The sequence below is a fragment of the Petromyzon marinus genome, chromosome 36, assembly GCF_048934315.1.
Source record: "Petromyzon marinus isolate PM22_M1 ecotype Great Lakes invasive population chromosome 36, UKy_Petmar_22M1.pri1.0, whole genome shotgun sequence".
Taxonomy (NCBI): domain Eukaryota; kingdom Metazoa; phylum Chordata; class Hyperoartia; order Petromyzontiformes; family Petromyzontidae; genus Petromyzon; species Petromyzon marinus.
Genome location: NC_133702.1, coordinates 1,112,332 through 1,128,260, shown reverse-complemented (window position 1 = coordinate 1,128,260; position 15,929 = coordinate 1,112,332). Strand labels below are relative to the sequence as shown.

Below are 15,929 nucleotides of genomic sequence, written 5' to 3'. Positions count from 1 at the left end.
GTTTTTTTAACGTTAGCTAGTGCTAACGTTAACGTTTTAACGTTAGCACTAGCTAACGTTTCAAATTTTTCTTGCTGTGGTTTTCACACCTGATGATGATTGCTTATGTTGCAGTCGAAACGTCGTGAGAATTTTAATGTTTTATATTTTTATTATTTTATTGTTTCCCTTCTACGTGATTTTACCGAAAGAACCAAGAATAAGAGTTGCCTTGTTATGGTGAAGGTAAGATTAGGGGTTGTAGTGTTATAGTAGGGGCTAAGTTTGGTGGATGATAGGTTATTCTAATGGTGAAGTTTGGTTTAATTAGGTAAGGGCTTGGGTTATGATTAGAGCAAGATTTAGCTTCCGTGGATATACAGCTGGGGTTAGGTGATATCAATGGTGATGTTTTAATATTAAAACGTCCTGAGTTTTTGGTTTGATGACGACCGCTTGTGTTGCGATCGAAACGTCGCACTTTCGTGCATTTTCTATATACGTGACTTTACCGAAAGAACCAAAGAATATGAATTCCTGCAGTCACGAAAGTCAAAATTTAAGGGTAGGGGCATTTAATGTTGGGCCTTTTCACTCATACCGTAAAGGTTATACTACGTATGTTGAACTTCTTTCGTACTGTACACAGACAACCGTGCTCATTGCGGGTTAGGTCCTAACACGGTGAATAATGTGCTGCGAACAGGGTTGCACCTTGAGAGTATTGAGGGCAGACAGGGCGGCCTCCAGGGCAGGGATTGCCTCGGCGAGCTCGCTCTCACACTCGTCCTTCAGTGCCTGAGCCTCGGACGCCTTCACTGTCGCCACCTCCTCGTCCACCTTCACCACGCGGCTCTTGGCTTCCACCTCAGCCGACTCCTTCTCAATGACCTGGTGTCATCATGGCAATTGAAGGTATCTCATCATCATCATAGTCATCATCAGCAGCATACCACATGTATATCATTATCACCATCATCGCCATTACAGTTGGTGGACTCTATGGTTAAAATTCGTCACAATCGAAAGGTCGTAAGTTTAAAACGTGGTTGGGAGTTTTCCTTTTATCTGAGATAATACACGGTGTACAAGGCAATATAAAATTACACTAATTTGTAAAACATCGTATGTGTTTCAAGACTGTCTTATCTTAAATTTTATAACAAAATTGTCAGGGTGGGTCTTGTGGTTTGTGGAGTAGAGAGGATTCAGAGGACATATATATGGACCTAAAATGTGTAGCCTTCCCTCATGGGAGAAATTAACTGGAAATAAAAGTTATGCATACACATAGATTGTGTAATGCTTTCCAACATGTGCTTGTCCTTGGAGGTATTTAACGATAATAATGATGCTTCTTCTCCTCACTTATAAGGAGAGCTCTTGATGACCTATCACCATACTCGTTGGTTCTTTCGGTAAAGTCACGTAGGTAAAAATAAAATAAAGTTAATCAAACCTATCACCACTATGCATGCATGAACTACTTCAAACCAACATCCCCTTGAGATCTGTGAGACCGGAGGACTTGGAACTTCTCACTGGCCTGGAGTCAAAGCTCCGATATCAGTGGGACCGTGCGTTTGCGTGCTGCACAAAAATTCGGCACTCTCTGCCAAGAGACATCACGCATTCTGATTCAGTGAAGGATTTTAAATCTCTCAGAACGCTTATTTGTTCATTTAAAATATTAGTTTTTATCTCCTCTATTGTTTTTTTGATGTTGATGACAACGCCGATGCCTTCACTGATTTTGAATGCTTTGGACCTTCGGGTGAAAGGCACTATGTAAATCCCAAATATTGTTATTATTATTAACCATTTGAATACATTTTCTGTTCTACTCTAGGGTACGTTGTTTGCCAATATAATTCTTCCTGTCCAGTTTCGAATCCACATACTGCAAACCTTCATCATGCTGGCATTCTCAATCTTGGCTTTTTCCAGCTGAGGCTGCAGATCCATCAGCTCCTTCTTCATCTCAGAAACCTAATGGCAACAGGGTGGGCAAAGTCATGAGTATTAGCAACATATCCTTGTCATTAGCAGACCAGACAAGTGACATGAATGAGACATTTGCTCTGCATTGTGTATTCCCAGGTATATGAGGCAGGTTAACACAGCGCAAGCACTGATTAGACATCAAATGCATTCGAGGTCTACGCTCGTCATCTGCTGAATGTGAAGATATAAAACATATGTGGTGCACCTCTAATTCTTAATGCAAACACAAGTACAGTGGTAAACTCAAGTGGACAATAGGTCATCGTCGCCCATGTTCTCAAACTCACGTGGTTATCAGATGACAGTATAGCAAGTTGGTTAATAATCTGTCAGTGTGTAATTTTACATATCAGCCCCTAGTTTGTATGGGTTTTCTCAGCGGTATAAAATTACCATCGCTCTGGAATATTTTCTTCAAAGAAAAAACACTGCTGACGTCCTACAAAGTGTTCCTCAATGTATCGATCCCAAGGGTTTGCCCTCCAATCGAGATTTAAACTCGTTATTTTCATCTTATCTTATCTAGATTTATACAGTGCCTAAATTCAAGGCGCTTTACAGCAATAATAAAAATGGTACATATGATGAAACTGGTTGAGATAAGGAGTCCGGTTTAAAAGTCGTGGTGGAGTTATGGTGAAATTTTGGAGAATATGTGAGAGAGGTTAAGGTGGGGTTGGGTTATGGCTGGTCGTAGGCTGGGGGGTGGGGGCAGGGAGTAGCAGCAGGGGTAGTTATTGGTGTAAGGGTGGTGATAGGGGTATTGATAGGGGTAATGTTAGAGGTGGTGACAGAGGAAGTATGTATGTAAGTGAAACTTACTTTGCACCATACGTAGCCAACCGTGCTAATCGGAGGTGTAACAGGGGTAGTGATAAGGTTAGGGAATAACAGTAGGATGGGCTTGGGAAAAGGGATGGGTTCCAAGGGAGGAGTGGAAACTGGCTAGTGATTTAAGTGCTCTAATCACAGCACTACCTGGGTGGATAACTGCATCAGTGACCCATAAGCAGAACCCGATACTGGTGCTGTTATCGGTTGGTACTGGCCTGGGAGCCGGCAAAAGCTAGCTTGTCCAGCCCGTTCGTGTAGCGCAGCTTGGCCTTCATAACGGCATCGCGCTGCTCCGTCAGCAGCTGCCGGAAGGCGGCGATCAGCTCCAGGTAAGACGTGGGAGTCACGTAGTTGTGCCGGCCCAGCTCCTGTAGGAACCTGCACACAAAATGCAAACCAGCAGATATCAAAGCATGCTTTGCAATTGGGACTTTTGTTTTAAGGGCAAGTAAGATGGAAGCCTGGTATATGTTGTGGTAAGATACGTGACCAAGCAGACGAGCTTGCTCATGCACAGGGTGCAAGAGTGCAGGTTACTGAGACAGATTCGGAGTAGTTTCAGTTTTTGATTCCACACAATTTCCCGCACCTCCAATTAGCACGCTTGGCTGAGTATGGTGCAAAAGAAGTTCAACATACATACAACGGACTTACGACTGCGACAGCTCTATAGCCGACGTGTGGAAGAACTTGCAGATCGGCACCACCTCAGTACGCTCGTGATCAGTCAGCTCCAGAGTCTGCAGGAACTTGTTGGCCACCCGTTCCAGGGCATCTTCTGGCCATGGCTGCCAGGAGACACAACGGTAAAGGTTTCATCTTGAACACAAACTGTTCCAGGAAATACAGGGCTGATGGGGTAATCCAGAGAAAACTACAATTAGTTTGGAAAAGTTCAGATGGAATTAAAGTCAACAAAGTCAAGGTAAACGATATCTACATCTTCACGGCTATTATGAGCCAGTGGTGGAAAATCCACATTTCCATGATGAACACCAGTCTCTTAATAACTTTCCATAGTCAAGATTTTACTTTCCATAGAGTGGTACTCATCTTATTAACCCTGGAGAAATAATAAACTAAATTGAGCACCAATTGGAATATAAACTGAAAACCTTTTGATGGCGAGTCAAAACAATCCACCAAATGTGCCATGCAACTTGATAACATCACAGATGTTCACACTGTTTGAATTCAAGAGTCTTGTTAATCCTCACATATGGCTGTCAGTTACAATTACTACTCATGACAAAATTGGTAATGATTCACATTGTATATAATATACACTACATCATGTGGAGTCAAGGGACATCAACAGCCGTCACTTGTAGCTGTAGCGATGATGGCCACGGTGCAAAGTTGTCTGCACCTGAAACCAGTCAATGGTGCAGCAGTTGATGAGCGAGGGGAACTGGCGCAGGCGTGTGCGGAAGGCGTCCCCGATGGGGCTGAATGCCACCACCACGTGCAGGTTCTCCCGGCAGCGATTCACAAAGAAGGCGAACAGGGCCAGGGGGCTGAGCTCAACATTCTTGTTGCCGGCCTGAGCCACCGGCCTCACCGCCTGTAAGACCCCCGCACAGGGAGGCCCAGCGAGGACAGTGGTAAAAGCAGCAGCAGCATTAGTGAGCGTTTGCCGCTTGTTGCCGGGGTTCGTGATTCAAGCCCGCACCCTCTGTCTCAAAGTGGATGTTAAAGATCATGTAACGCTTTTCAATTAACCGCACGCTGTGTGTGCTGGCTTTACAGTTAAAATCTACCACATTTGTAAAAGATGTATTTTAATTTGATTTAAAAAAACTACGTACAAACATCGCCCCCTGCCTGCAGACGACACTATCCATGCCCGTGAAACATGGCACCTTCGTGATAACCGTGCGTTATAAGAATGGTGCAAATACTAGATATACTAATGACTTGCTCACCTTTTTGTTGATCTTAGAAGCATGAGATGAGTGTTACAGTTGCAGTGTCTTAGTGCTAAAACTAGCATGAGGCTGTGCTAATTTCCTTAGGTGGCCCTGAGGGAGTAGTGGAAATTCCATATTACGATGGTGGGAAGTCAGACTCTTCATAAGACAACCACTTTCGTATGATTTGTTGCATTGACTCTTGACTAGTGTTTGAACTCACAACCTCCTGACATGGAGTGAAGTGTTTAACTAATTGTACCACCCAGCAATATAGCCTCATATACCATATCCCAACGCAAGATGTGTATGAACTCTCAATTAACCTAACTCTGCCTAACTCTGCCTCTCTTTGTTGCTGGCTGCTTTGCTTTATAAGCCGAGGTCCTCTGATTATAATGAAATCAGAGGACCTGATCATAATCAGAGGACATAGGCATCGCAATTTACATCACAATTTATAAATCGCAATTTATAAATTTATAAATTGCGATGTAAAACAGATAATATCAACGATCATGTGTGAACAAAGATGAAAAGTGTGGAACATGCTTGGTATAGATCCTTGCATACAGATAGAATGTAAGTGCCAATGAAAACACGTGTATGAACAAAATTCGAATTGCAGTGTGAATATCTCACAAAATAAGTACCAGTAATATCAACGATCATGTGTGAACAAAGATGAAAAGTGTGGAACATGCTTGGTATAGATCCTTGAATACAGATGGAATGTAAGTGCCAATGAAAACACGTGTATGAACAAAATTCGAATTGCAGTGTGAATATCTCACAAAATAAGTACCAGTAATATCAACGATCATGTGTGAACAAAGATGAAAAGTGTGGAACATGCTTGGTATAGATTCTTGAATACAGATGGAATGTAAGTGCCAATGAAAACACGTGTATGAACAAAATTCGAATTGCAGTGTGAATATCTCACAAAATAAGTACCAGTAATATCAACGATCATGTGTGAACAAAGATGAAAAGTGTGCAACATGCTTGGTATAGATCTTGAATACAGATGGAATGTAAGTGCCAATGAAAACACGTGTATGAACAAAATTCGAATTGCAGTGTGAATAATGTCACAAAATAAGTACCAGTAATATCAACGATCATGTGTGAACAAAGATGAAAAGTGTGCAACATGCTTGGTATAGATCCTTGAATACAGATGGAATGTAAGTGCCAATGAAAACACGTGTATGAACAAAATTCGAATTGCATTGTGAATATCTCACAAAATAAGTACCAGTAATATCAACGATCATGTGTGAACAAAGATGAAAAGTGTGCAACATGCTTGGTATAGATCCTTGAATACAGATGGAATGTAAGTGCCAATGAAAACACGTGTATGAACAAAATTCGAATTGCAGTGTGAATATCTCACAAAATAAGTACCAGTAATATCAACGATCATGTGTGAACAAAGATGAAAAGTGTGGAACATGCTTGGTATAGATCCTTGAATACAGATGGAATGTAAGTGCCAATGAAAACACGTGTATGAACAAAATTCGAATTGCAGTGTGAATATCTCACAAAATAAGTACCAGTAATATCAACGATCATGTGTGAACAAAGATGAAAAGTGTGGAACATGCTTGGTATAGATCCTTGAATACAGATGGAATGTAAGTGCCAATGAAAACACGTGTATGAACAAAATTCGAATTGCATTGTGAATATCTCACAAAATAAGTACCAGTAATATCAACGATCATGTGTGAACAAAGATGAAAAGTGTGGAACATGCTTGGTATAGATCCTTGAATACAGATGGAATGTAAGTGCCAATGAAAACACGTGTATGAACAAAATTCGAATTGCAGTGTGAATATCTCACAAAATAAGTACCAGTAATATCAACGATCATGTGTGAACAAAGATGAAAAGTGTGGAACATGCTTGGTATAGATCCTTGAATACAGATGGAATGTAAGTGCCAATGAAAACACGTGTATGAACAAAATTCGAATTGCAGTGTGAATATCTCACAAAATAAGTACCAGTAATATCAACGATCATGTGTGAACAAAGATGAAAAGTGTGGAACATGCTTGGTATAGATCCTTGAATACAGATGGAATGTAAATGCCAATGAAAACACGTGTATGAACAAAATTCGAATTGCAGTGTGAATATCTCACAAAATAAGTACCAGTAATATCAACGATCATGTGTGAACAAAGATGAAAAGTGTGGAACATGCTTGGTATAGATCCTTGAATACAGATGGAATGTAAGTGCCAATGAAAACACGTGTATGAACAAAATTCGAATTGCAGTGTGAATATCTCACAAAATAAGTACCAGTAATATCAACGATCATGTGTGAACAAAGATGAAAAGTGTGGAACATGCTTGGTATAGATCCTTGAATACAGATGGAATGTAAGTGCCAATGAAAACACGTGTATGAACAAAATTCGAATTGCAGTGTGAATATCTCACAAAATAAGTACCAGTAATATCAACGATCATGTGTGAACAAAGATGAAAAGTGTGGAACATGCTTGGTATAGATCCTTGAATACAGATGGAATGTAAGTGCCAATGAAAACACGTGTATGAACAAAATTCGAATTGCAGTGTGAATATCTCACAAAATAAGTACCAGTAATATCAACGATCATGTGTGAACAAAGATGAAAAGTGTGGAACATGCTTGGTATAGATCCTTGAATACAGATGGAATGTAAGTGCCAATGAAAACACGTGTATGAACAAAATTCGAATTGCAGTGTGAATATCTCACAAAATAAGTACCAGTAATATCAACGATCATGTGTGAACAAAGATGAAAAGTGTGGAACATGCTTGGTATAGATCCTTGAATACAGATGGAATGTAAGTGCCAATGAAAACACGTGTATGAACAAAATTCGAATTGCAGTGTGAATATCTCACAAAATAAGTACCAGTAATATCAACGATCATGTGTGAACAAAGATGAAAAGTGTGGAACATGCTTGGTATAGATCCTTGAATACAGATGGAATGTAAGTGCCAATGAAAACACGTGTATGAACAAAATTCGAATTGCATTGTGAATATCTCACAAAATAAGTACCAGTAATATCAACGATCATGTGTGAACAAAGATGAAAAGTGTGCAACATGCTTGGTATAGATCCTTGAATACAGATGGAATGTAAGTGCCAATGAAAACACGTGTATGAACAAAATTCGAATTGCATTGTGAATATCTCACAAAATAAGTACCAGTAATATCAACGATCATGTGTGAACAAAGATGAAAAGTGTGCAACATGCTTGGTATAGATCCTTGAATACAGATGGAATGTAAGTGCCAATGAAAACACGTGTATGAACAAAATTCGAATTGCATTGTGAATATCTCACAAAATAAGTACCAGTAATATCAACGATCATGTGTGAACAAAGATGAAAAGTGTGCAACATGCTTGGTATAGATCCTTGAATACAGATGGAATGTAAGTGCCAATGAAAACACGTGTATGAACAAAATTCGAATTGCAGTGTGAATATCTCACAAAATAAGTACCAGTAATATCAACGATCATGTGTGAACAAAGATGAAAAGTGTGCAACATGCTTGGTATAGATCCTTGAATACAGATGGAATGTAAGTGCCAATGAAAACACGTGTATGAACAAAATTCGAATTGCAGTGTGAATATCTCACAAAATAAGTACCAGTAATATCAACGATCATGTGTGAACAAAGATGAAAAGTGTGCAACATGCTTGGTATAGATCCTTGAATACAGATGGAATGTAAGTGCCAATGAAAACACGTGTATGAACAAAATTCGAATTGCAGTGTGAATATCTCACAAAATAAGTACCAGTAATATCAACGATCATGTGTGAACAAAGATGAAAAGTGTGCAACATGCTTGGTATAGATCCTTGAATACAGATGGAATGTAAGTGCCAATGAAAACACGTGTATGAACAAAATTCGAATTGCATTGTGAATATCTCACAAAATAAGTACCAGTAATATCAACGATCATGTGTGAACAAAGATGAAAAGTGTGGAACATGCTTGGTATAGATCCTTGAATACAGATGGAATGTAAGTGCCAATGAAAACACGTGTATGAACAAAATTCGAATTGCAGTGTGAATATCTCACAAAATAAGTACCAGTAATATCAACGATCATGTGTGAACAAAGATGAAAAGTGTGCAACATGCTTGGTATAGATCCTTGAATACAGATGGAATGTAAGTGCCAATGAAAACACGTGTATGAACAAAATTCGAATTGCAGTGTGAATATCTCACAAAATAAGTACCAGTAATATCAACGATCATGTGTGAACAAAGATGAAAAGTGTGCAACATGCTTGGTATAGATCCTTGAATACAGATGGAATGTAAGTGCCAATGAAAACACGTGTATGAACAAAATTCGAATTGCAGTGTGAATATCTCACAAAATAAGTACCAGTAATATCAACGATCATGTGTGAACAAAGATGAAAAGTGTGGAACATGCTTGGTATAGATCCTTGAATACAGATGGAATGTAAGTGCCAATGAAAACACGTGTATGAACAAAATTCGAATTGCAGTGTGAATATCTCACAAAATAAGTACCAGTAATATCAACGATCATGTGTGAACAAAGATGAAAAGTGTGGAACATGCTTGGTATAGATCCTTGAATACAGATGGAATGTAAGTGCCAATGAAAACACGTGTATGAACAAAATTCGAATTGCAGTGTGAATATCTCACAAAATAAGTACCAGTAATATCAACGATCATGTGTGAACAAAGATGAAAAGTGTGGAACATGCTTGGTATAGATCCTTGAATACAGATGGAATGTAAGTGCCAATGAAAACACGTGTATGAACAAAATTCGAATTGCAGTGTGAATATCTCACAAAATAAGTACCAGTAATATCAACGATCATGTGTGAACAAAGATGAAAAGTGTGCAACATGCTTGGTATAGATCCTTGAATACAGATGGAATGTAAGTGCCAATGAAAACACGTGTATGAACAAAATTCGAATTGCAGTGTGAATATCTCACAAAATAAGTACCAGTAATATCAACGATCATGTGTGAACAAAGATGAAAAGTGTGGAACATGCTTGGTATAGATCCTTGAATACAGATGGAATGTAAGTGCCAATGAAAACACGTGTATGAACAAAATTCGAATTGCAGTGTGAATATCTCACAAAATAAGTACCAGTAATATCAACGATCATGTGTGAACAAAGATGAAAAGTGTGCAACATGCTTGGTATAGATCCTTGAATACAGATGGAATGTAAGTGCCAATGAAAACACGTGTATGAACAAAATTCGAATTGCAGTGTGAATATCTCACAAAATAAGTACCAGTAATATCAACGATCATGTGTGAACAAAGATGAAAAGTGTGGAACATGCTTGGTATAGATCCTTGCATACAGATGGAATGTAAGTGCCAATGAAAACACGTGTATGAACAAAATTCGAATTGCATTGTGAATATCTCACAAAATAAGTACCAGTAATATCAACGATCATGTGTGAACAAAGATGAAAAGTGTGGAACATGCTTGGTATAGATCCTTGAATACAGATGGAATGTAAGTGCCAATGAAAACACGTGTATGAACAAAATTCGAATTGCAGTGTGAATATCTCACAAAATAAGTACCAGTAATATCAACGATCATGTGTGAACAAAGATGAAAAGTGTGGAACATGCTTGGTATAGATCCTTGAATACAGATGGAATGTAAGTGCCAATGAAAACACGTGTATGAACAAAATTCGAATTGCAGTGTGAATATCTCACAAAATAAGTACCAGTAATATCAACGATCATGTGTGAACAAAGATGAAAAGTGTGCAACATGCTTGGTATAGATCCTTGAATACAGATGGAATGTAAGTGCCAATGAAAACACGTGTATGAACAAAATTCGAATTGCATTGTGAATATCTCACAAAATAAGTACCAGTAATATCAACGATCATGTGTGAACAAAGATGAAAAGTGTGCAACATGCTTGGTATAGATCCTTGAATACAGATGGAATGTAAGTGCCAATGAAAACACGTGTATGAACAAAATTCGAATTGCATTGTGAATATCTCACAAAATAAGTACCAGTAATATCAACGATCATGTGTGAACAAAGATGAAAAGTGTGCAACATGCTTGGTATAGATCCTTGAATACAGATGGAATGTAAGTGCCAATGAAAACACGTGTATGAACAAAATTCGAATTGCAGTGTGAATATCTCACAAAATAAGTACCAGTAATATCAACGATCATGTGTGAACAAAGATGAAAAGTGTGCAACATGCTTGGTATAGATCCTTGAATACAGATGGAATGTAAGTGCCAATGAAAACACGTGTATGAACAAAATTCGAATTGCAGTGTGAATATCTCACAAAATAAGTACCAGTAATATCAACGATCATGTGTGAACAAAGATGAAAAGTGTGCAACATGCTTGGTATAGATCCTTGAATACAGATGGAATGTAAGTGCCAATGAAAACACGTGTATGAACAAAATTCGAATTGCAGTGTGAATATCTCACAAAATAAGTACCAGTAATATCAACGATCATGTGTGAACAAAGATGAAAAGTGTGCAACATGCTTGGTATAGATCCTTGAATACAGATGGAATGTAAGTGCCAATGAAAACACGTGTATGAACAAAATTCGAATTGCATTGTGAATATCTCACAAAATAAGTACCAGTAATATCAACGATCATGTGTGAACAAAGATGAAAAGTGTGGAACATGCTTGGTATAGATCCTTGAATACAGATGGAATGTAAGTGCCAATGAAAACACGTGTATGAACAAAATTCGAATTGCAGTGTGAATATCTCACAAAATAAGTACCAGTAATATCAACGATCATGTGTGAACAAAGATGAAAAGTGTGCAACATGCTTGGTATAGATCCTTGAATACAGATGGAATGTAAGTGCCAATGAAAACACGTGTATGAACAAAATTCGAATTGCAGTGTGAATATCTCACAAAATAAGTACCAGTAATATCAACGATCATGTGTGAACAAAGATGAAAAGTGTGCAACATGCTTGGTATAGATCCTTGAATACAGATGGAATGTAAGTGCCAATGAAAACACGTGTATGAACAAAATTCGAATTGCAGTGTGAATATCTCACAAAATAAGTACCAGTAATATCAACGATCATGTGTGAACAAAGATGAAAAGTGTGGAACATGCTTGGTATAGATCCTTGAATACAGATGGAATGTAAGTGCCAATGAAAACACGTGTATGAACAAAATTCGAATTGCAGTGTGAATATCTCACAAAATAAGTACCAGTAATATCAACGATCATGTGTGAACAAAGATGAAAAGTGTGGAACATGCTTGGTATAGATCCTTGAATACAGATGGAATGTAAGTGCCAATGAAAACACGTGTATGAACAAAATTCGAATTGCAGTGTGAATATCTCACAAAATAAGTACCAGTAATATCAACGATCATGTGTGAACAAAGATGAAAAGTGTGGAACATGCTTGGTATAGATCCTTGAATACAGATGGAATGTAAGTGCCAATGAAAACACGTGTATGAACAAAATTCGAATTGCAGTGTGAATATCTCACAAAATAAGTACCAGTAATATCAACGATCATGTGTGAACAAAGATGAAAAGTGTGCAACATGCTTGGTATAGATCCTTGAATACAGATGGAATGTAAGTGCCAATGAAAACACGTGTATGAACAAAATTCGAATTGCAGTGTGAATATCTCACAAAATAAGTACCAGTAATATCAACGATCATGTGTGAACAAAGATGAAAAGTGTGGAACATGCTTGGTATAGATCCTTGAATACAGATGGAATGTAAGTGCCAATGAAAACACGTGTATGAACAAAATTCGAATTGCAGTGTGAATATCTCACAAAATAAGTACCAGTAATATCAACGATCATGTGTGAACAAAGATGAAAAGTGTGCAACATGCTTGGTATAGATCCTTGAATACAGATGGAATGTAAGTGCCAATGAAAACACGTGTATGAACAAAATTCGAATTGCAGTGTGAATATCTCACAAAATAAGTACCAGTAATATCAACGATCATGTGTGAACAAAGATGAAAAGTGTGGAACATGCTTGGTATAGATCCTTGCATACAGATGGAATGTAAGTGCCAATGAAAACACGTGTATGAACAAAATTCGAATTGCATTGTGAATATCTCACAAAATAAGTACCAGTAATATCAACGATCATGTGTGAACAAAGATGAAAAGTGTGGAACATGCTTGGTATAGATCCTTGAATACAGATGGAATGTAAGTGCCAATGAAAACACGTGTATGAACAAAATTCGAATTGCAGTGTGAATATCTCACAAAATAAGTACCAGTAATATCAACGATCATGTGTGAACAAAGATGAAAAGTGTGGAACATGCTTGGTATAGATCCTTGAATACAGATGGAATGTAAGTGCCAATGAAAACACGTGTATGAACAAAATTCGAATTGCAGTGTGAATATCTCACAAAATAAGTACCAGTAATATCAACGATCATGTGTGAACAAAGATGAAAAGTGTGCAACATGCTTGGTATAGATCCTTGAATACAGATGGAATGTAAGTGCCAATGAAAACACGTGTATGAACAAAATTCGAATTGCAGTGTGAATAATCTCACAAAATAAGTACCAGTAATATCAACGATCATGTGTGAACAAAGATGAAAAGTGTGGAACATGCTTGGTATAGATCCTTGAATACAGATGGAATGTAAGTGCCAATGAAAACACGTGTATGAACAAAATTCGAATTGCAGTGTGAATATCTCACAAAATAAGTACCAGTAATATCAACGATCATGTGTGAACAAAGATGAAAAGTGTGGAACATGCTTGGTATAGATCCTTGAATACAGATGGAATGTAAGTGCCAATGAAAACACGTGTATGAACAAAATTCTAATTGCAGTGTGAATATCTCACAAAATAAGTACCAGTAATATCAACGATCATGTGTGAACAAAGATGAAAAGTGTGGAACATGCTTGGTATAGATCCTTGAATACAGATGGAATGTAAGTGCCAATGAAAACACGTGTATGAACAAAATTCGAATTGCAGTGTGAATATCTCACAAAATAAGTACCAGTAATATCAACGATCATGTGTGAACAAAGATGAAAAGTGTGCAACATGCTTGGTATAGATCCTTGAATACAGATGGAATGTAAGTGCCAATGAAAACACGTGTATGAACAAAATTCGAATTGCAGTGTGAATATCTCACAAAATAAGTACCAGTAATATCAACGATCATGTGTGAACAAAGATGAAAAGTGTGGAACATGCTTGGTATAGATCCTTGAATACAGATGGAATGTAAGTGCCAATGAAAACACGTGTATGAACAAAATTCGAATTGCAGTGTGAATAATCTCACAAAATAAGTACCCACGATGCCACACGGGCCATTCTGCACACGACCCACCCCGCACCTCCATGATGTCCTGGCGCTCATCGGCTGCGAAGAGGTTGGGCACCTCGCCCGTGTTAAGGAGGTTATCGATGTCCTCCAGGAAAGACTCCTGCTTGATCTGCGTATCCGTGATGAGGAACACGGTCTTCCGTCCCTTGGCGCCGGCACTCTTCAGCAGGGCCTGGCAGAGGGGAACCCAGCACCATGAGTGCGTACAGGGTTGGCCGATTCATCGATCCGCGTGTCCGCTACGCCCGCAATGGCCCAGCTGACGGCTTTTAAGGGGTCAAAACAAGATGGAAAAAAATTGTATCGATTTTAAATTAATTTAATTAACTTTATTAATTTTAAATGGAACAAAAATTAAAGCAGGTGTTGATGGGGGAGGGAAAATTAAAGAAACAAAAGTGCATCTTTACACTTTTGTCCAAAGTTGCCTTCGTCCGGCTGTATGAGACTTGAGTATTAAATCTTGGTCTGCCAGTTAAGAATTAAGACGCAAGTATTTATTTAACTCAGTTATCATACGGGTGCCTTTGTCGGGTTTATGAAACTCGGGAATTAGAAAATAATCTCAATCATCTGAACGGTAACCTGCCTGGCTCTATGAGACTAAGGCAATCGTATTAAATGTCAATAATCATTAGGGTGCCTTAGTCTTGTGTTGTGAATCTCATGCATGAACACTGAACGTCTGTAATTCTAAGCGATCTTGAGTGTGGCACTACAACACTCAGGCATTAGCAATGACCTCTAACAGTCCCCAAGGTTGCTTTGGTGAGACTCTATGAACCTCACGCATTACCACTGAACCTATAAATTCGAAGCACGCTTTCGTGTGACTGACTCTCAGGCAACTATCACTTTATGCGCCGGAACCCCACGGTCTCTGCGAGCCAATAGAAGGCTGAGACCTTGACGTCCTCGCGCCACTCGGTGTGCCCGTAGCTCTTCGAGATTTCGGGCTGGAAGAGCGCCATGCCGGACATGGCCGTGGCAAGTCGGGTGAGCGACTGGCGGCCGCTCCCGCCGACCCCGACGAGCAGCGCGTGGCCCCCAGGCTGCTTGAGCACGCGGCTGATGCGCGACAGGTGCTCGAGGACGTAGCTGCGCCACGCCATGCAGTGTGAGCAAGAGAGGGAGGGAGGGAGAGATCTATGTTAATAATGGTTATGATCTCTGCGTTCGTATGGGGCTTACATGCCTCAGCACCTCAAAACACCTTGCATCAGACTTCGTCTCAAACACCTGAAGGACGCCTCCAGTAGCAGCTATCCCTGTGCGATGCAAAGTGTCCCAGTACTGGTCCGCAAGTCGGCATTCGTCTGCCAGTCGTAGCGATTATTGTTCTGTGTAACCCCAAGTGAGTACATTTTTGCACAATGGCCTGCTCTTTTTAGCTGACGTCAAAGGATCTGTAACGTCCACTGTGAAGGAGACGATGCATGTTTTATGGTTAATACACCAGCAGTAATAACCAGGGCGGTTGCAGAATCTGAACCGCAAACCTCTGCAGCAAGCAGCGAACGCGCTACCGCTGTGTCAAGTCACCGCCAAATTTATTAAGCAGCCTGTGGGAAAGAGCAACCTGGAGAGCCAGTCCATCGAGGGAACCTCCTTATTCATCATTATCATCATGGATGTCATCATTTTCGTGGAGGGTAATTGGATGGACTGACCTTTCAGTCAATAGAGTAAGCCTCATA

General features: G+C 39.2%; 1 protein-coding gene across 1 annotated transcript in view; it reads right to left on the bottom strand.

Annotated features, from left to right (window-relative positions):
- Positions 1 to 15,929, bottom strand: part of DNAH12 (dynein axonemal heavy chain 12) — a 105,461-nt gene that overhangs the window by 43,492 nt on the left and 46,040 nt on the right. Inside the window, exons 44-50 of the mRNA XM_032966755.2 lie at positions 15,138 to 15,330; positions 14,243 to 14,404; positions 4,187 to 4,381; positions 3,472 to 3,605; positions 3,033 to 3,195; positions 1,888 to 1,968; positions 694 to 870 (exon numbers count right to left, since the gene is read on the bottom strand). Of these exons, the coding sequence (XP_032822646.2) occupies positions 694 to 870; positions 1,888 to 1,968; positions 3,033 to 3,195; positions 3,472 to 3,605; positions 4,187 to 4,381; positions 14,243 to 14,404; positions 15,138 to 15,330 (1,105 nt within the window). The remainder of the gene's footprint in view (positions 1 to 693; positions 871 to 1,887; positions 1,969 to 3,032; positions 3,196 to 3,471; positions 3,606 to 4,186; positions 4,382 to 14,242; positions 14,405 to 15,137; positions 15,331 to 15,929) is intronic.